The sequence below is a fragment of the Bombina bombina genome, chromosome 4 (genome assembly GCF_027579735.1).
Source record: "Bombina bombina isolate aBomBom1 chromosome 4, aBomBom1.pri, whole genome shotgun sequence".
NCBI lineage: Eukaryota > Metazoa > Chordata > Amphibia > Anura > Bombinatoridae > Bombina > Bombina bombina.
The window spans coordinates 470,495,336-470,518,567 of record NC_069502.1 but is presented as its reverse complement, the minus strand read 5'-3'; the positions used below and the strand labels follow the sequence as shown (position 1 = coordinate 470,518,567).

Sequence of the window (23,232 nt, the reverse complement as noted above, 5' to 3'; positions counted from 1 at the left end):
ATATAGTTATCAATGATACTGCATGATTTTCAATTCTAAATACATCTATTGTTATTTTTCCTGAAAAAAATTACTAGGAAAGGAGTTCAAATAAATACAAACATATTACAGAAAACAGACATATTCCATTTTCTCATTAAGACCTGTTGGTGCCAGTGTTTGCAATTTATACAGCTCGCTAGTTGTATGCCACAAAAGCAGCCTATCTCACCTCTTATTCACTAGATGTTCAGTACCAATCACTTTGCGTGCATTATTGTCATTATGATATTCTAGAAAGTGTCTTGCCACAGGGCTACTAAGTTCCTTAATCTTTATGTCATTTCTTTGCTCTCTCACTCTGTCGTTCAGTTCTCTGCCCATTTTGCCTACATAGTACCTAGGGCATGAACACTACAGTAGGTAAATGACCTACTAGCAAATGCTTAAAACATTTATTTTGCAAATATGTCTTCAGCAATGCAGTTAAAATTTCTGATACATAAATAAAAAAAAATATCTTAATGTCCCTTTAATGTCAACAGCACATGCACCATCCATAGTGCTCAGCAGGACTAAGCGCTTGATGATCTAAAATTTTCCTGCATGGTGAGAAATGTCATATAGACCCTTGTTAGGGACTCACAGAATGTTTTAAGAGAAGGGGCTGAATAACAATACAGTGGATGTGGAGTATATTTAAAAAAAGAAGTTAAAATAATAGCTTTATTGATGATATATATATATATATATATATATATATATAGATAGAGAGAGAGAGAGAGATGGAGAGAGAGATATATATAGAGAGAGATGGAGAGAGAGATATAGAGAGAGAGATGGAGAGAGAGAGAGAGAGATAGAGAGAGAGATGGTGAGAGAGAGAGATGGAGAGAGAGAGAGATGGAGAGAGAGAGAGAGATGAACCAGGAATTCCCAGTGAGTTGCAAGCTTAAATCTATAGAGGGAATGAAGCAGACTATAATGCAGATTCTTCCAGAGCAGAGCAAATGTGACAGGGAGCACCCTGTACTGATAGCATACTTTTCTCTGAAGCACATACAAATCATATTACTCTGTTTTCAGTATAATTTACTTAGCATTCGTTCCTAGTTTTGCATATGTATTTTTTCTTTATTTTAATAAGCACAATGTAGAATTTGAAAGAACTCGCTACATTCAGCGAGATGAAACTGCGAGACCTACAGGCGTAATATGTTAAGATCATTCCGATACCTATTGCAAGGAAACTTGATATACACCCAAGTAACGCCCCTGCTCAGCCCACTCGCTGCTAGACTCATTTCACAGTAGAATTAGAATAAAACCTTCACATTTTTACATATTGTTTACAATTTCAGTTTTTTTTTCCAAATTTCTGTGTACCTTAAGGGGACATTCTAGTCAAAATTGAAATGCACATATATGAATTGCATCTTTAAAACATATTTACAATACACACGTATAGCCAAGAAATCATCTAGTAAAACATATCAGTGTTTTACTTGTAGCATCTTTCTCTGCACGTACATGTGAAGCATAGCTGGATATTCTGAGTGCACCAGCATTTAAATATTGCAGATGTCTAGAGAGCCAGTGGGGGGCTTGTATCAAGTCAGCAATGATTGCAAATTGAGTCACTACCAGATGATACCAGCACCTTAGGCTCAAGTGCTGCGTTTAAAATGCTGGTGCACAGAGCATACCTAAATACACACTTGAATCAGATATAGCTTTTACTAAAATATTTTTTGCTAATACATGTGTATTGCAAAATGACTTCTATTCAAAGCTGAAATGCAGCCATGTGCATTCCAATTTTGGCTGGAATGTCCATTTAATTATAAGTTTAATCGTCTATATGAAACACATTTTTCTGCATAATTTAAGGATGATTTGTATAGAATAATGTAAACTTATGATTTGCTGCAGGTTTTTAACACCTATTTGAATGTGTACTGTTTATGCAATTTTAATATGTGCGATATGAATCCAGGGTAAACAACATACATTAACCTGACACAGCTTCAGTTTGTGCAATTGTTCTATGACGGAATAATTCCATCATTGGTCATTAAGGGGTTAAATATGTTTTGAAAATACTACGTTTATTGAGTACTTTCCTGTATGTATATATCTCCCCATCACATACAGAAACATAGGTTATGTCCCTTGGCCAGATACACAGATTACAGGGTAAAATGTGTCTTTAGATCATCCCACCAGGGACTTCATAGCACTGAAGTATCATTTTAGATCAGCTTGTCTGAGAACAGAGATTTAGGCCTCTAGTTATCAACGTGTCCACTTTCCTGCCTTCGCCAGTTCAATACGCCCGCCTAAGCTCGCCTACCATCGCTGCCGCGGACCTGAAAAAATTTGCCTAAGTTATCAAAAAAGCTGTCAAAAAGCCGCGCACCAAGTACGGGGCGATGAGCAGCGGACTGTGAGAGTTATCACTCATCCGATCTCGCTGCTCTTTTGCTTTTTTACAGCTTTCTTGCTAGCCTGTCACTAAGCACCCACACTAAACTACACTGTTCTACCCCCTATACTGGCGCCCCCGGAGCCCCCCGCAACTAAATAAAGTTAGTAACCCCTAAACCGCCGCTCCTAGACCCCGCCGCAACTGTTATAAATGTATTAACCCCTAAACCGCCGCTCCCGGACACCGCCGCAACCTACATTATACCTAGTAACCCCTATCCTGCCCCCCCTATACCGTTGCCCTCTATAATAAAGTTATTAACCCCTATCCTGCTGATCCCGCACCTCGCTGCAACTAAATAAATAGTTTAACCCCTAAACCGCTGCTCCCGGACCCTGCCGCAACCTATATTAAATGTATTAACCCCTAATCTGCCCCCCCTACACCGTCGCCACCTATAATACATTTATTAACCCCTATCCTGCCCCCCACTACACCGCCACCACTGTAATAAATGTATTAACCCCTAAACCTAAGTCTAACACTAACCCTAACACCCCCCTAACTTAAATATTAATTAAATAAATCTAAATAATATTTCTATTATCAACTAAATTAATCCTATTTAAAACTAAATACTTACCTATAAAATAAACCCTAATATAGCTACAATATAAATAATAATTATATTGTAGCTATCTTAGGATTTATTTTTATTTTACAGGTAACTTTCAATTTATTTTAACTAGGTACAATAGCTATTAAATAGTTATTAACTATTTAATAGCTACCTAGATAAAATAAAGAGAAATTTACCTGTAAAATAAAAACTAACCTAAGTTACAATTACACCTAACACTACACTACACTTAAATAAATTATTCCTATTTAAAACTAAATACTTACCTGTAAAATAAACCCTAAGATAGCTACAATATAATTAATAATTACATTGTAGCTATTTTAGGATTTATATTTATTTTACAGGTAACTTTGTATTTATTTTAGCTAGTTAGAATAGTTATTAAATAGTTATTAACTATTTAATAACTACCTAGCTAAAAGAAATACAAAATTACCTGTAAAATAAATCCTAACCTAAGTTACAATTAAACCTAACACTACACTATCATTAAATAAATTAAATACAAATAACTACAATTAAATACAATTACATAAACTAACTAAAGTACAAAAAATAAAAAAGCTAAGTTACAAAAAATAAAAAAATAGGTTACAAACATTTAAAAAAATATTACAACAATTTTAAGCTAATTACACCTAATCTAAGCCCCCTAATAAAATAACAAAGCCCCCCAAAATAAAAAAATTCCCTACCTTATTCTACATTAAAAAAGTTCAAAGCTCTTTTACCTTACCAGCCCTTAAAAGGGCCTTTTGTGGGGCATACCCCAAAGAAAACTGCTCTTTTGCCTGTAAAAGAAAAATACAACCCCCCCAACATTAAAACCCACCACCCACATACCCCTAATCTAACCCAAACCCCCCTTAAAATAACCTAACACTAATCCCCTGAAGATCATCCTACCTTTAGTCGTCTTCACTCAGCCAAGCCACCGATGGAACTGAAGAGGAGATCCGGAGCGGCAGAAGTGATCCTCCAAGGGGCGCTGAAGAAATCTTCCATCCGATGAAGTGATCCTCCAGGCGGCGCTGAAGAAGTCTTCCATCCGGGCGATGTCATCTTCCAAGCGGCGCTGAAGAAGTCTTCTATCCGGGCAATGTCATCTTCCAAGCGGGGTCTTCAATCTTCAATCTTCATCCCGCCGACGCGGAACATCCTTCTTTCCCGACGGACTACCGACGAATGAAGGCTCCTTTAAGGGACGTCATCCAAGATGGCGTCCCTTCAATTCCGATTGGCTGATAGGATTCTATCAGCCAATCGGAATTAAGGTAGGAAAAATCTGATTGGCTGATTGAATCAGCCAATCAGATTGAAGTTCAATCCGATTGGCTGATCCAATCAGCCAATCAGATTGAGCTTGCATTCTATTGGCTGATCCAATCAGCCAATAGAATGCGAGCTCAATCTGATTGGCTGATTCAATCAGCCAATCAGATTTTTCCTACCTTAATTCCGATTGGCTGATAGAATCCTATCAGCCAATTGGAATTGAAGGGACGCCATCTTGGTTGACGTCGTCCCTTAAAGGAGCCTTCATTCGTCGGTAGTCCGTCGGGAAAGAAGGATGTTCCGCGTCGGCGGGATGAAGATTGAAGACCCCGCTTGGAAGATGACATCGCCCGGATAGAAGACTTCTTCAGCGCCGCTTGGAAGATGACATTGGCCGGATGGAAGACTTCTTCAGCGCCGCCTGGAGGATCACTTCATCGGATGGAAGATTTCTTCAGCGCCCCTTGGAGGATCACTTCTGCCGCTCCGGATCTCCTCTTCAGTTCCATCGGTGGCTCGGCTGAGTGAAGACGACTAAAGGTAGGATGATCTTCAGGGGATTAGTGTTAGGTTATTTTAAGGGGGGTTTGGGTTAGATTAGGGGTATGTGGGTGGTGGGTTTTAATGTTGGGGGGTTGTATTTTTCTTTTACAGGCAAAAGAGCAGTTTTCTTTGGGGCATGCCCCACAAAAGGCCCTTTTAAGGGCTGGTAAGGTAAAAGAGCTTTGAACTTTTTTAATGTAGAATAGGGTAGGGAATTTTTTTATTTTGGGGGCTTTGTTATTTTATTAGGGGGCTTAGATTAGGTGTAATTAGCTTAAAATTGTAATATTTTTTAAATGTTTGTAACCTATTTTTTTATTTTTTGTAACTTAGCTTTTTTTATTTTTTGTACTTTAGTTAGTTTATGTAATTGTATTTAATTGTAGTTATTTGTATTTAATTTATTTAATTTATTTAATGATAGTGTAGTGTTAGGTTTAATTGTAACTTAGGTTAGGATTTATTTTACAGGTAATTTTGTATTTCTTTTAGCTAGGTAGTTATTAAATAGTTAATAACTATTTAATAACTATTCTAACTAGCTAAAATAAATACAAAGTTACCTGTAAAATAAATATAAATCCTAAAATAGCTACAATGTAATTATTAATTATATTGTAGCTATCTTAGGGTTTATTTTACAGGTAAGTATTTAGTTTTAAATAGGAATAATTTATTTAAGTGTAGTGTAGTGTTAGGTGTAATTGTAACTTAGGTTAGTTTTTATTTTACAGGTAAATTTCTCTTTATTTTATCTAGGTAGCTATTAAATAGTTAATAACTATTTAATAGCTATTGTACCTAGTTAAAATAAATTGAAAGTTACCTGTAAAATAAAAATAAATCCTAAAATAGCTACAATATAATTATTATTTATATTGTAGCTATATTAGGGTTTATTTTATAGGTAAGCATTTAGTTTTAAATAGGATTAATTTAGTTGATAATAGAAATATTATTTAGATTTATTTAATTAATATTTAAGTTAGGGGGGTGTTAGGGTTAGTGTTAGACTTAGGTTTAGGGCTTAATAAATTTATTACAGTGGCGGCTGTGTAGTGGGGGGCAGGATAGGTGTTAATAAATGTATTATAGGTGGCGATGGTGTAGGGGGGGCAGATTAGGGGTTAATAAATTTAATATAGGTTGCGGCAGGGTCCGGGAGCGGCGGTTTAGGGGTTAAACTATTTATTTAGTTGCGGTGAGGTGCGGGATCAGCAGGATAGGGGTTAATAACTTTATTATAGAGGGCGGCGGTATAGGGGGGGCAGGATAGGGGTTACTAGGTATAATGTAGGTTGCGGCAGTGTCCGGGAGCGGCGGTTTAGGGGTTAATACATTGATTATAGTTGCGGCGGGGTCAGGGAGCGGCGGTTTAGGGGTTAATATGTATAGAGTAGCTTGCGGTGGGCTCCGGGAGCGGCGGTTTAGGGTGTAATAACTTTATTTAGTTGCGGCGGTGTAGGGGGGACAGATTAGGGGTGTTTAGACTCGGGGTACATGTTAGGGTGTTAGGTGTAGACAGCTCCCATAGAAATCAATGGGATGTCTGGCAGCAGCGAACTTGTACTTTCTCTATGGTCAGACTCCCATTGATTCCTATGGGATCCGCTGCCTCCAGGCACGCTGGGCCGGAAAAGTGCCGAGCGTACCTGCTAGTTTTTTGATAATTAGCAAAAGTAGTCAGATTGTGCCGCACTTGTGTGCGGAACATCTGGAGTGACGTAAGAATCGATCTGTGTCGGACTGAGTCCGGCGGATCGAAGTTTACGTCACAAAATTCTACTTTTGCCGGTCTCTAGCCTTTGATAACTAAGGCGAATCAGCCTCGCCACAAATACGCTGCGGAATTCCAGCGTATTTGAGGTTGACGGCTTGATAACTACCCCCCTGTGACAATCGGTCCCTAAGACACAATTTAAACTGCTTTAGAAATGAAAGTTTACCAAACTGACTAACTTGTACTAAGAATTGGCAATTCACAAAACCTGAGCTGCATCAGTTTGCACAATAAGTCTGAGAATTCTGTTAAATTGTTTACAGCATTTGTTCACTTGACAAAAGTCCCAATAATGTCCATATAAAATCTTAGCTTCATAGCAACATAAGCCTTGGTCTAAGGTTTCTTCTTTTTGTTGTCCATCACAATATTTTTATCCTCTGACAGTGCAGACTTTGCTGATGGAGCCTTGAAATACCAGTCGACTGGGTTCAAGAGCTGATAAGTCTTTTTGTGAATCCAATAAGGGTTCAAAATAACCATGACTAATAAAATCCCACTGAAGAAAAATGCTAAATATACATAAGAAACAGAACGTATTAAACTATCCCAATACCACAAGCAGACCCACCAAATGTGGTAAAGAAGAACCATTCGGCAGTGGAATATGTGCACCATTATCCATTGGTTTATTTTCCAAAACACTGTGTCTGACCATCCAGCCTAAAAACAAAGAAAAAATAAATAAATATGCAAATTCCTTACATTCAGAAAGAAGACCAAATAATTTATCTACGAAATTCCCATTAACTTTAAAGGGATATTAACCTTTTCGCTGCTTAGCCATTTTCACACCCCTATGCTAAATGTGTTTTTAGAGTCTTGGCCCTTAGTCTTTTTTCAGAAGTCTAAGCATTTTTAGAAAAAAAACAAAACTTACTTTGCAAAAGAAATCATGAGAAATCGCCACCATGGATTGAAAAAGAAAAAAAATACTTTTGTGTGATTTTCTGTGGAGTACATGGGAGTCATTGTTTCCTAAATACTTCAAAAACATATTTAGCATCATAAGTTTATACTTATATGGTCAAATATGAAAATCAATTTTTTCTTTCATGAATCAGATAGAGCATGTAATTAAAAGCAGCTTTTTAATTTACTCCTATTATCAAATTTTTGTCATTCTCTTGGTATCTTTATTTGAAAAGCAGGAATGTAAAGCTTAAGAGTTGGCCCATTTGTGGTTCAAGTCCTGGAAAGCTCTTGCTGATTGGTGGCTAAATGTAGCCACCAATCAGCAAGAGCTACCCAAATTACACAAAAATCTGAATTCCCAGAGGGGTGACTTAACCCTTTATGAAATCGTATGCATTTTTCTATCTCCAGCCAAAATCACTCAGTATAGCAAAAATAAATATTTGTACTAAAAGTAATCCTATATAGGGTTTCACAAAACATCACCCGTTCCTACATTCTCCCAGTTCTCCCATCTATTTTGATTCTAACATTTTGTTTTAGTAGTTCGGACAAAAATCATTATGAGCCCCAACATCAACCGTACTAAAAACAAAATGAGGCAAGCGGTTACTGCCAGGTTTTCAGTCTAATTTTAGCATCATTTCATAGTTATAAGGGCATGAACCCCCTTATTGGAATAGTGAAACATCACTTTTTAAAATGCATGGTATTATGATCTATTCTTATGATGATGGGGTAATAAAAGCCTATAAAAAGCATCAGAACCCCAAAAATAGAACCTAAGTTGAGAGCTATTTGTCATTGTTGTGACAATCAGATTGCTGCTTTCAAATAAAGGGTCACAAGTTGGGCCAGGAATTTTAGAAGTGTGGTGCGCAGCTGCAATTAGCGGCCTTCTAATTGCCAAAGAAAAATGGCAAAGCCATGCATATCTGCTGTTTCTGCATAAAGGGGACCCCAGAGAAGCTTTTTACAACCATTTGTCTTATGACTGCAGTAGTTGTGTGAAACCCAAAGTTAAAGTTAAAGATTTTTTTCATATGACCCTATTTGGCGGTCGAATAGTGGCGTGAAATACACCAAAATGAGCATAGTTCAATACCTTGGGTTGTCTTATTTAAATATATATAACGGTTTCATAGGTAAATTAAAAAAAAGAAGAAAAAAAAGCTCTAATTCTGCTTAAATGGATTGATAGCAAAAATGCTAAAAATTCTCTTGCACTTTGGGCAATTTTTTCTCTGAAATTATCGGTAGTGAAGGGGTTAAAAGGCACAAGACTACTTATTTGATTATGAGCAAACCCCTCTGTCTTTGTGTTATATGCTGTCTTTAGGGGATAGGGACAGATTTGGCGCCACTACCCTCCATACAGTAAATACATTTACATACAGTAAATGGCAACCACCTACTAATGACAGTGGTATGAGACCCTATACTGGAAATGGGGGTTCCCCTCTTTAAACTGGGGTCTCATACCCCTTTATGTTTTATCTTTTTTGTTTTATATATAAAAGTGTACCCTCCTCCCCTCCTCAAACACAGTACAGCTGTCTACTTGTGGTAGGTGATCATCATTACCATGTGGCCACCTAAAAAATTAGTGAGGGGGTGTAACGCCCTCATTTGAAAGAGGAGAATTCCCTCTCATACCCATCTAGTTAAATCAGACAGGGAGATAGTAACACTACCCCCCAGTAGAAATCACTTTCAGTTTCTAGTTAGGCAGGTGCATCCTATGGGGATATAGAATCTATAGCATGTATTCCCCGCTATTGTGACACCATGGAATGTAGGAAGGCTATTTCAATGAAAAGATTGGAAAATAGGGGAGCCTTAACATACACAAAATTTCACTGTAAAAGTTTGTGGACCTCTTACAGTGAGCAGTGCGGGAGGCACAGAGAGTATTTTCTAGGCACACTGTCACTTTTATAAATTCACCATCTCACATCAAAATGTAAATGTGATTGAGAATAAGTAAAACAACTTATTAATATATTAAAAACACTGGAAAAAATGAATACACAAGTAAAACCAAAAAAATACTCATCCTTCACTCTATCTATTATATCTAACAGTATGTGCCCTAGTAAAACTATAACAGTGCTATTAAACCAAGGTCAGTACAACAAGGGTGATTATCCCCATTGATCACAAAATATCCCTATGCAAATAAGCTATTGAAGGGAATTAAACGTTCATGATTCAGATAGGGCATGCAATTTTAAACAACTTTTCAATTTTTTTTTATCATCAAATTTGCTTTGTTCGTTTGGTATTCTTTGTTGAAAGCAAAACCTAGGTAGGTTCGTATGCTAATTTCTAAGCCCTTGAAGGCCGCCTCTTGTCTCAGTAAATTTTGACAGTTTTTCACAACTAGACAGCGGTAGTTCATGTGTGCCATATAGATAACATTGAGCTCACTTCCGTGGAGTTATGTATGAGTCGGCACTGATTGGCTAAAATGCAAGTCTGTCAAAACAACTGTAATACGGGGGCAGTCTGCAGAGGCTTAGGTACAAGGTAATCACAGAAGTAAAAAGTATATTAATATAACAGTGTTGGTTATGCAATAATGGGGAATGGGCAATAAAGGGATTATCTATATTTTGAGCAGAATTTCCCTTTAAGTGGCTTACATTGCTACGCAAGGTGATATAAAAGGGAGCATCATCTTTACTCTTGTCGTTTACAGCTCCAATTATTTAATAAAGCTAAGTGTTCCCAGCCTTAAGGGCTTTCAATCAGCCTAGAAACATTAGACCTGATGTAAAGATAAGAAGACATCATTCAAGAATTGTTAGATCATAAGTATAAATGGTTTACATAAACAAGACAAATGCCATGCATCATAGTGCTATTGTGCCTTCTATATGATAAAATACACCCTACATATTTGTTTGAGAGAGATGAAGGATTACAGCCTCACCTCACACCTTTGCACCATCACTGACTCTCCCCATTCTAAACTCCTTTCTGCTTTTTAAATTTATTTAGCTGTGTGCAGGTGACCTCCCCCCAGGACCCATAAATGTCACACAACACAGCTTATCCTGAAATGTCTTGAAGTCCTTATGCATAGGTTCATTACAAGCCATGTGACTTAAGTCTTGGAAACCCAATAACTCACACAATTAACAGTTGGGTAAAGTGCCTTTAACCTTCTCTCTTCAGAGTGTGAATTCAGATATTAGAGCCGAAAAAGACAGAATTAAATTATTTATATGTTTAATAACATAAGACAAATAGAAGTTACACAAAGAAATAACATTTCAGATTAACCCTGGCAATGCTGAGAACACAATACCTCCTCTGCTGGGAAGCTAATCCAGGTATTAACTACTCCTCATGAATTGATCATGACAGGTTCCATTCTGGATACGGAACAATTTACAAAGGGGATAAGGTGTTATTAAATTTAATGGACGCCAAAGGATAGTTGTGTAGTGCAAAGATAAAAGAATAAACCATTGTCTAAATCCAAACTGAGATAGTGTAATTCGTAAAAACTGCCAATCCAACCTATTGAAGGTTTTCTCGGCATCCATTCCCAGGATCACAGCAGGAGCCTCCCCTCTCTTAGCAAATTCAATTAATTGTAAAATTGTGTTATCACAGGCTTCCCTGGCTGGGATAAAGCCAACTTGATATAGGTGGGTAATTTGTGGCAGAAATCTATTAATCCTCATGGCTACTATTTTGGCATATAATTTAATATTTAAATTGAAAAGGGAAATTGGACGAAAGTAAGCAGAGCTATCTTTCGCCTTTCCTGGTTTAGGGAGGACCACAATCCTTGCCACTAACATAATAGGGTGGAAAGACAATCCATCTACCTTTTCAAATACAGATAATAAGTTGGGCATAATATATTTTTGAATGTTTTAAAATATTTTGCTGATAGGCCGCCTGGGCCTGGTCTTTTCCCAGGCTTCAAGTTTTTTATGGTGTCTAACAATTCTTCCCTGGAGATAGGGTGATCCAGTTGATTAATCATATTTTCTTGCCGGATTGCCGGTAGAACTGTGCATTGCTCTAGATTTACATGTACGTTTTATTTTGCACATAGTTTACTAAACAATACCAGGAAGCAAAATTGTACAAGTTTAATTGGAAAAGCGAGAGAGGCACATGGCAAAAAACACCCTGTGCAGAAATTCCACACTACTATCCCAGAGGTGCTTCTCTAGTATACAACCTTCAGGTAGTACAGACCTGCCCGATCTGCGCCAGCTCCCTGCCTCACAGAATGTCTGCTATGGTGTTTACCAGTCCTACATAGGTAACTGCTGCAGGAGTCAGTATAGCACTTCATTTAAAAGCTAGTGGGGTTTTTAGTGGAAAAATACTAAAGCAAGAATAGAAAGAATGTTAGATGGCTACAAAAATCATTTGGAGAGTGTTATTTCTGCCAAAGGCAGCATTAATAGGTACTGACTGGATGAGTACCCAAACTTCTGCACTTGTCCCATTTACTGTTTCATTCTTTTACAATCATTCAGCAAATAAATGTTAACTGCATTCAAATTTTCAGAAATATGACTGCAAAGCTTGTGCTAACTTTTTTTTCGCTTAGAAAATCAACTAAATAACTTATTTGTTCTGAGGTGGCAAAATGTTTGCATACAATTGTAACTAATATTTTAGCACACAGCAGACATGATACTGTGCAGTTATATTCGTATCAATGTTACGTTTTACATATGATAGCAAATTTCAACAATCTGTGCACTTACAATTATTTTCACAGGTGTCTTTATTTACTTTATGAAAAATCCTTAAAGTGAAGGTAAACTTTGGTGAATGAAAGCCGTTTTTTTAAAAATAAAATCCAGCTTCCTCCAATCACAGCATGGCCTCAGGCAATGACCACCCTGGGGGGAAAGCCGTGATTGGAGGAAGCCGGATTAGTCATTGCTGACGTGTGAAGAGAGGATTTTCAGGAGGGGGAAGCTGCTCTGGCTGTGAAAAGAAAAAAAGTTAAGTTTTTAATCAAAATGGCTGCTTTGTTAACTTTGATGAATGAAAGTGCCCCTGTTTTTAATAGTATTTTTAAAAAACGGGATTTCATTAATCAAAGTTTACCTTTACTTTAAGTAGTTAGTGGATTTGTATATGCTAAAGGGACAGTCTACTTGAAATTTTTACAGTTTAACCCCTTCACTAATGGGACTTTCAGAGAAGAACTTGCCTAAAATACCGGAGATTTTTTAGCATTTTTGCTATCACTCCATTTAAACAAAAATAGAGCCTTTTTTTGTATTTACCTGCCAAAACTATATATATATATATATATATATATATATATATATATATATATATATATAGGTCCAAACAGATCGCACTCCAGACTTCCAAAAGCAGCAGCCCAATATATATAGAATAAAAGAAAGAGCTCACTCCTATCCTTTCATCAATACCTCATTTAATGAATGTTTTCAGACCATAAAGTCCGTCCTCAGACAAAAAAGTGTGTACAGTGAGACTTAACCTCTACCAAGCTTAAAAAACAGTGCAGCAGCTAGACGTCACTCTTTTGAAAAAGGCCTGTGAGAGGCCAAAACGCGTCGACCAAGAATCTGATAAGCCTTATTTCTACATCTACTTTAAACATACTACACTATATTGATTATCTTTCACAGATAAATCCAGCTAGGAGCAGATCTTTCACAGATAAATCCAGCTAGGAGCAGAACATCCACTAAAATCTCTGGATTTCCACCTGTGGTCGCAGCACTAACCCTGCAGCACCCAGCTGCACTAATCTTGCAACACCCAACTGAACCTTAAGAATAATTTTTCATTCACTAACTTTCATCACTTAGACTATTATTGCACCTACGAATGTATTTATCTTAACTTCAACACATATTTTCATCTTTTTTTATCAATGGCATCTTTTGGCAATTTCTGCTAAAAAAAATTCACATTTTTACATTTTTGTATTTGTATCCTTTGTTGAAGGATTAACTCCCCCCCCCACTATTTTGCCCTATTTTTTGAGCTTTCAGTCACATCCCCTTTTTTCTCCTACACCATCACTAATGAGGGATCATCTATAACATAACTATATTGGACTCTACCTAAGTATACGCTTGGAAATTCTACATCATGTTTTCACTGAATCTGGGATTACAAGTTACACTCAACTGATAGGAACAATTTGTGACTTCTCACTACACCACGGCCAAGAGTGCCCCATTTGTGTACCAAGGTGGTGTAGTACTGCTTTAGTGGTACTTTCTTTAGTGGTACTTTTTCCATGTATATACAGTATATACAGGGAGTGCAGAATTATTAGGTAAGTTGTATTTTTGAGGATTAATTTTATTATTGAACAACAACCATGTTCTCAATGAACCCAAAAAACTCATTAATATCAAAGCTGAATAGTTTTGGAAGTAGTTTTTAGTTTGTTTTTAGTTATAGCTATTTTAGGGGGATATCTGTGTGTGCAGGTGACTATTACTGTGCATAATTATTAGGCAACTTAACAAAAAACAAATATATACCCATTTCAATTATTTATTTTTACCAGTGAAACCAATATAACATCTCAACATTCACAAATATACATTCCTGACATTCAAAAACAAAACAAAAACAAATCAGTGACCAATATAGCCACCTTTCTTTGCAAGGACACTCAAAAGCCTGCCATCCATGGATTCTGTCAGTGTTTTGATCTGTTCACCATCAACATTGCGTGCAGCAGCAACCACAGCCTCCCAGACACTGTTCAGAGAGGTGTACTGTTTTCCCTCCTTGTAAATCTCACATTTGATGATGGACCACAGGTTCTCAATGGGGTTCAGATCAGGTGAACAAGGAGGCCATGTCATTAGATTTTCTTCTTTTATACCCTTTCTTGCCAGCCACGCTGTGGAGTACTTGGACGCGTGTGATGGAGCATTGTCCTGCATGAAAATCATGTTTTTCTTGAAGGATGCAGACTTCTTCCTGTACCACTGCTTGAAGAAGGTGTCTTCCAGAAACTGGCAGTAGGACTGGGAGTTGAGCTTGACTCCATCCTCAACCCGAAAAGGCCCCACAAGCTCATCTTTGATGATAGCAGCCCAAACCAGTACTCCACCTCCACCTTGCTGGCGCCTGAGTCGGACTGGAGCTCTCTGCCCTTTACCAATCCAGCCACGGGCCCATCCATCTGGCCCATCAAGACTCACTCTCATTTCATCAGTCCATAAAACCTTAGAAAAATCAGTCTTGAGATATTTCTTGGCCCAGTCTTGACGTTTCAGCTTGTGTGTCTTGTTCAGTGGTGGTCGTCTTTCAGCCTTTCTTACCTTGGCCATGTCTCTGAGTATTGCACACCTTGTGCTTTTGGGCACTCCAGTGATGTTGCAGCTCTGAAATATGGCCAAACTGGTGGCAAGTGGCATCTTGGCAGCTGCACGCTTGACTTTTCTCAGTTCATGGGCAGTTATTTTGCGCCTTGGTTTTTCCACACGCTTCTTGCGACCCTGTTGACTATTTTGAATGAAACGCTTGATTGTTCGATGATCACGCTTCAGAAGCTTTGCAATTTTAAGAGTGCTGCATCCCTCTGCAAGATATCTCACTATTTTTGACTTTTCTGAGCCTGTCAAGTCCTTCTTTTGACCCATTTTGCCAAAGGAAAGGAAGTTGCCTAATAATTATGCACACCTGATATAGGGTGTTGATGTCATTAGACCACACCCCTTCTCATTACAGAGATGCACATCACCTAATATGCTTAATTGGTAGTAGGCTTTCGAGCCTATACAGCTTGGAGTAAGACAACATGCATAAAGAGGATGATGTGGTCAAAATACTCATTTGCCTAATAATTCTGCACACAGTGTATATATATATATATATATATATATATATATATATATATATGTAATAAAGTTAGGGAAAAAAGGGGGATAAGGAATATTCAAGAGGGCGCAACACTCAGAAAGTAAGACCCTAAATATGGGAGTCTGTTTTAAGTTAGTTTAAAAAAACCAGTTTACTGGAAAAGAGCAACTGGTTAATGTATATGTCTGGGTTTCCAAATGATAGAAATGCTGTAGATCAGAAAAAAAAGGTGATTATAGTTATTATTTAGTGTCACTATTAAAAGCTAATATTTAGTTGGATAACAAATGGTATCTAAAATGAATGTATACAATATACACAATTAACTTAGTTGGAATGCAGTTAACAATATTGTTGTTCTAGCCACATAACTAGTGTAGTACCCGCTGGATTGTGTGTGACAAATTAAGTGCACAAAGACATATATCAAAATGCAGCCACCTGTATCCAGGAGTGACCTAAATATTAGCAGAAGTCACTACGCTTGGTACTTTAAATATTATGATAGCCTAAGCGTACCATGCGTAGTAATAATAATAATGATAGGAGAGTTTCAATATCAATCTAAATCACAACAAAAATAGCCCAATAAAGTTCAATAAAGTTCAAAGTATAAGTCCAATATTGGTGGAAAGCTTCAATAACTGTAGGTAGATGCAAGTAATGCAAAATGTTTAGGCAAATATAACAATGTATCCACGTTCCACAACGAGCCCGTTGGGAGTATACTTACACTCCGTTACCTCAATCTAATGAGGTAAGTGCCGCGCAGTGTATAGGTAGTTCTCCCTCCCGGTATCTGTGGTATAGTGGAGCAGTGTCCTCTTACGATCCAGAGATCTCTTTAGCACTCTCTCTCGAATTTGACTCAATCATGTAAGAGAAAGGACATACAATAGTGCAACATTGTATGGGAATATCACACTTTTTATTTATTTAACAATTGTGCGCTTACATCAAATGACCTCAATAGTATGAGGTAATTAAAAGCATTGGTATAAAAATTCTTTGTCCTTTGACTCCTGAACAAATACTGATAAAATCTGGTAAAATCTGTGTACAATACAGATGAAACATACGGTATAAAACAAGGAACCTGACGCGTTTCGAAGGGATATGGAACTTTTGTGCCCTTCTTCCTCAGAGGTATTTACCGATTAATACATTTGCTGCGCTTAAATACACTGAAAAGCCGGGGCGGCGGCACGCCCCGTAACGCTAATAAGTGTAGCCATTGGTCTCTAAAGATCACATGCCGGTTAGTTTATACTATTGGTTTAAAGTCCGGTTGTGAGTGTGTCATGTGACACTTCATTGATGCCATTGGATCTCAATATTGTGTACACTGTTTCTGTAGAAACATCGTAAACTACGGATAGTGTCCGATCGTATGAAAAACTTAAAATAATTTTGTTAAAGTATGTTTGGTATAATCATTTAAGTGGTTGGAGCTTGTTTTAAGTAAACGTCTATAATATGTTAAATGTATATCAGACATAATACAAAAATAATAATGATATATTACCAATGTCAATTTTTTGTGTAGTTGTGTCTAAAAGGAGAGATATTTTACTATAGTGATAAAAATGTGAAAAGTTGAATAATCCATTTTCCCTTTTTATAGTGTAGATGTCTAAAAATCTCCAGAATGGGAGATCGCCTTGTTATTTAATATAATCCTAGGCTATATGGATTATATATTTATAATATTCCTTTAAAAAGATAATAGATAATAAGATAAATTAATGTAGCAAGTGTATATGATAGAAAATTGAGTGTATGTGCTGGAATAAAATTGGATAAATATATGAATGAATAAATTCTAATAGACTATTGGGAATTATTAAATCATTGATAACTATAAAAGTCCTCTGGATCCTCAAAAAAGACGAGTTTTATTACTGAAATAGCTCCAAAAGTAATTTTTAGGAAAAACCGGAATCTGAAAAACATTCTAGCACCTAGCCAATTGAAAGACAAACCAGGTACAAATAAAAATTGGCTTAGTAAATCCACAATTGGATTTTTCAAGTGCAACAGACGCAACTGTGTGGCTTGTGATCACCATTTAGGGAAAAATAAACCCACAAAGATGATCACTTCAGCTGTTACGAAAAAGAGCTATGAAATCAATTCATTATGTAACTGTTGCACAGAAAATGTGGTTTACATTTTAGAATGTGGGTGTGGCCTACAGTATATAGGCCGCACCACTAGACCCTATAAAAAAAGACTTTTGGAACATCTTAATAATATAGAAATAGGAGAAAAAAATCACAACCTCTCCGCACACTACCTCAAGAAACACAATAAAGATCCGAGTTGTTTAAAAGGATCGATTTTAGAATACATACCTGAAAAGAGAAGAGGAGGAGATAGAGAATTGGACATCCGGAGGAGGGAAACATTCTGGATCTATACTTTTCAAACACTAGTTCCCAAGGGATTGAATAAAGACATTGACCTTGCTGCCTATCTCACCTAATTCCATCCATCTATGTATATATGATACAATTCATTCCCAACGATTGTTCCTCCACTAAATAGAAAGTTTTTACTACAACTCTATCTAATCTAATTTAATCTATTTAACCAACTTATATCTTAGTTGAATACCCAGATAATGTAGTATTATTCAATCTCTGTTGGTAACTGTTGAATTCACCAATATGGACCACTAAAATTTAATTACAATATTAAACTATTTAGTGATCCATATCGGATCCATGTATTGTTCCTCTATAAGTACAAGCCCCATTTTGCATCTTATATTATCCCATACATTCCCATTCAAGTACAACATAAAGTATTATCTCTTTAATATAACATCTATTTAGTTTTATAAATTTCAGTTTATATGACATTATATTTATATTTTAACCATTAATAGCAATAATAATAATTATGCCAATATTAACTATATTTAATAAACATCGATTTTGGATTTTTAATACCAAATTTTCATCTCTGTACCCCTTTTTTTTTTTTTTTAAATAAATTTTAACCATCATTTTTTTATATATCATTACAACTATAGGATTTATTATAAGATATCACCATTTATCTAGTCCTGAAACCAGAGGACATTTATAGTTATCAATGATTTAATAATTCCCAATAGTCTATTAGAATTTATTCATTCATATATTTATCCAATTTTATTCCAGCACATACACTCAATTTTCTATCATATACACTTGCTACATTAATTTATCTTATTATCTATTATCTTTTTAAAGGAATATTATAAATATATAATCCATATAGCCTAGGATTATATTAAATAACAAGGCGATCTCCCATTCTGGAGATTTTTAGACATCTACACTATAAAAAGGGAAAATGGATTATTCAACTTTTCACATTTTTATCACTATAGTAAAATATCTCTCCTTTTAGACACAACTACACAAAAAATTGACATCGGTAATATATCATTATTATTTTTGTATTATGTCTGATATACATTTAACATATTATAGACATTTACTTAAAACAAGCTCCAACCACTTAAATGATTATACCAAACATACTTTAACAAAATTATTTTAAGTTTTTCATACGATCGGACACTATCCGTAGTTTACGATGTTTCTACAGAAACAGTGTACACAATATTGAGATCCAATGGCATCAATGAAGTGTCACATGACACACTCACAACCGGACTTTAAACCAATAGTATAAACTAACCGGCATGTGATCTTTAGAGACCAATGGCTACACTTATTAGCGTTACGGGGCGTGCCGCCGCCCCGGCTTTTCAGTGTATTTAAGCGCAGCAAATGTATTAATCGGTAAATACCTCTGAGGAAGAAGGGCACAAAAGTTCCATATCCCTTCGAAACGCGTCAGGTTCCTTGTTTTTTACCGTATGTTTCATCTGTATTGTACACAGATTTTACCAGATTTTATCAGTATTTGTTCAGGAGTCAAAGGACAAAGAATTTTTATACCAATGCTTTTAATTACCTCATACTATTGAGGTCATTTGATGTAAGCGCACAATTGTTAAATAAATAAAAAGTGTGATATTCCCATACAATGTTGCACTATTGTATGTCCTTTCTCTTACATGATTGAGTCAAATTCGAGAGAGAGTGCTAAAGAGATCTCTGGATCGTAAGAGGACACCGCTCCACTATACCACAGATACCGGGAGGGAGAACTACCTATACACTGCGCGGCACTTACCTCATTAGATTGAGGTAACGGAGTGTAAGTATACTCCCAACGGGCTCGTTGTGGAACGTGGATACATTGTTATATTTGCCTAAACATTTTGCATTACTTGCATCTACCTACAGTTATTGAAGCTTTCCACCAATATTGGACTTATACTTTGAACTTTATTGAACTTTATTGGGCTATTTTTGTTGTGATTTAGATTGATATTGAAACTCTCCTATCATTATTATTATTATTACTACGCATGGTACGCTTAGGCTATAATAATATTTAAAGTACCAAGCGTAGTGACTTCTGCTAATATTTAGGTCACTCCTGGATACAGGTGGCTGCATTTTGATATATGTCTTTGTGCACTTAATTTGTCACACACAATCCAGCGGGTACTACACTAGTTATGTGGCTAGAACAACAATATTGTTAACTGCATTCCAACTAAGTTAATTGTGTATATTGTATACATTCATTTTAGATACCATTTGTTATCCAACTAAATATTAGCTTTTAATAGTGACACTAAATAATAACTATAATCACCTTTTTTCTGATCTACAGCATTTCTATCATTTGGAAACCCAGACATATACATTAACCAGTTGCTCTTTTCCAGAAAACTGGTTTTTTTAAACTAACTTAAAACAGACTCCCATATTTAGGGTCTTACTTTCTGAGTGTTGCGCCCTCTTGAATATTCCTTATCCCCCTTTTTTCCCTAACTTTATTACACATTTTATTCTATCAGGTTCACTATTCCTGGGGGCACAGTTTTCTCTGGATAGATATTCATAGGCAGCAAATTCATCACTCTAGTCACATTTGAATATATATTTTTAGGGTGTTTTTACAGCGCTACCCCTACACCCATCTTTTTTGCTTTTATATATATATATATATATTTATATATAACTTTTATTCGCATATTATTATCAAGGTTGTCTACTGTCACATCTTACCAGTCTTTTTGTATGTTGATAAACATGGATCCATGTTAATGTACTATTTGAATATTCCACATAGGTACCTTTGCATATTATTTATTGTTTTAAACTTTTGTTTTAATTATTGTTTTAACTGTCAACATTTATTGTCATTAATAAATACACGTGTACTACCTATTCACATCCTAGCCCACTTCTAGTTGAGGCGCTCAGGCTACATCCATATATTCTTAAAAGTTCCTTATTGACAGCTAGAGGTCAAGACAGCCGGAGCATATAGGATTACACAGGCGCTAGGTATATATTCCATCAGTACCTATAAAACATTTTTTTTAATTGTTTTATTTATTTATTCCACATTTTTTGTTGTGTAGTGGTCCCCCTCTGCCGAGATTGTTAGTTAGGGATCCCCCACCCCTCCTTTTTTCTGTAGTGTAGCTCCCCATCTCTCCCCTTCATTTATTTATTTTTTCCGCATTGTAGGGCCCTCCCACTCCCTCCCTTCCCCCTCTGCTGCTGGACCGCCCACCTGCCTCTCGGATTCCCTCAGGCACCTCCCGCAGAGCAGTAATGCCCTGCTGGAAAATAGCTGGTGATTGGTGGCTGCACATATATGCATTATTATTGGCTCATCAGATGTGTTCTGCTAGCTCCCAGTAGTGCATTGCTGTTACTGAGCCTACTCTTCAACAAAGGATACCAAAAATTAAAAACAATGATAACAGAAGTTGGAAAGTTGTTTAAAATGGCATGCTCTTTCTGAATAACATTTAATTTTGACTTTACTGTCCCTTTAATTCAAAACATAAAATTAAATAGTATACTTAGTTTATCATCAAATAGGAAAGTTATCAACCTTACAAACGTAAGCACTGGAGAGTTATGGTATTGCATTTAGCATCACAATTTCTTTGAGTAAGGGTCGATCAAATTTATATAAATTTATACAATTTTGAAAAATACAGATATATATATATATATATCTTACCCTCAACATCATCCATGAAATGCAAGTGAAAGGTGTGCTCATCTCCAATAATAACGTTACCAAAACTAAATAATGTCCAGCTGTACTGTAAATCACTGCTCCAAAAACTCCAACTAAGGCAAAAATATGGTGAACTGCTAGATACACATCACATCTCCAAAAAATTAAATTGAACGTGAGAAGGGCTACATTGTCATAAAGGAAGAATCCAGTTGCTGTAAGTATAGTAAACCAAGACCAGTCCTGCTGGGAGCTGATCTTATCTGCTGTAAGAACTGGATCCACAAGCAACGCTCTCAGACCAGCAACAGTGCACTGTACTCCAAATACTGCTCGTGTGGCCGCAATGTCCCAAAATACCTTCTCTTTGGTAGAAAGGCCACGATAAGTAACACAGAGGAGGATAGAGATGAAGTGACAAAATACAAAAATTCCCAAATAGACAAAAAACCCAGCAGCAATCAGCTTCAAGCAGGTTTCCCACGAAGAATAATCCATTTCAGATTGTAAGGTGACCTTTGACGGCTGGTCAGTGAGCATCTGAATGGAGTAATAGTGTTTGCTGCTTTCATTAATAAGAAGTGTTTTTCAAGGATGATGATTTCCCATAGCAGTTAGAGGTAGACATGCTTATCTGAAAATGTAGTTTAAAAGAAAGGGTAGAATTAAAGGCTGGTGTATTAGAAGTCCATTGTATTGATCTAATACATACAAATATATATAACAAAACATCCAAACTGTAATCATTCTGCAAAGAATAATGAGTTGCCCTAATGTCTGCATCCACATAACACTTAAAGTAACAAAGCCAAAGTGTAGAATAGGTACCAAGAGAAAGAAGAAAAATATATAATAGATGTAAATTAGAAAATTGCATGCTCTATCTGAATCAGGAAAGAACATTTTTGGGTTTGATACCCCGTTAATAAAGTCTTGTTTTTCTTTCACAGGGGCAAGCAAGTTTTTGTATACAGTTGAGCCCTATACCGTTTACTTTAGAACTAAGTCATAATGTTGGCGTGCAAGTAAGAAAGACAAAAGAAGGCTGAATCTTATTGTAAATGTTATATATTAGTGTGCCAGTGCACACTAAGAAGGGCACCCCATCAATTATCCCCAAGTACCCAGGGCCAAAAGGAATTTTGCCAGGCACTATTGGCCAGTATTTTAGGTGACATGGTGACCTTTATCAGGCCGTACTCATAGCAAGCAGTTTAGAGTATAAGCAACGTTTTAAAGGAAATTTACTTTATGAAAATAATTGATCACGATGTAATAAAAACACACAAGAGTCAATAATAACAAACACAACAAATTATACAGAAATCTAGGTATCAATAAGTAGATTATTTACCAACTTCTTTTATAGGTGGTGGAAACAATGGTTCAAATTAAAATGTGAAGAGCAGGGAGGATTTGATTTACATAACCAATTAAACAACTAGTAAGACTCAATTTAAATCATGGTTTTCTACACAAAGACCCATTGTTACTGGTTGCTATAATCTTAATATTTATAATCAGATTGTTAGGGGTAATATGAACCTGACTGCAGCCATCTTGTTCCTCGCAGCCATCTTGTGATGATTAGCATCCATTTTGTAATGATTAGACTTTATTATAATGGGTTATTATGTAGTGGGAAATATGTGCATGTTATGTTAGTTTCTTTAGCTGTTCGGCCTTGTCAATGTACTTTGGCTA

General features: G+C 36.3%; 1 protein-coding gene across 1 annotated transcript; it reads right to left on the bottom strand.

Annotated features, from left to right (window-relative positions):
- Window positions 1–6,276: 6,276 nt before the first annotated feature.
- Window positions 6,277–22,156, bottom strand: LOC128655441 (protein CLN8-like). Its single transcript, XM_053709065.1, has 2 exons — window positions 21,529–22,156; window positions 6,277–7,311 (listed from the first exon to the last, which is right to left on the bottom strand). The coding sequence occupies exons 1-2, from the start codon at window positions 22,066–22,068 to the stop codon at window positions 6,985–6,987; spliced, it is 867 nt and encodes a 288-aa protein (XP_053565040.1). The 5' UTR covers window positions 22,069–22,156; the 3' UTR covers window positions 6,277–6,984.
- Between the last annotated feature and the right edge of the window lie 1,076 nt (window positions 22,157–23,232).

Excerpts from the sequence above, each read along its gene's own strand:
- LOC128655441 (XM_053709065.1), bottom strand. The coding sequence starts at position 22,068 with ATGCTCACTGACCAGCCGTCAAAGGTCACCTTACAATCTGAAATGGAT. Across the intron at positions 7,312-21,528 it reads TTTCATGGATGATGTTGAGG|GCTGGATGGTCAGACACAGT; the intron begins GTAAGATATATA and ends CTTTGTTTTTAG.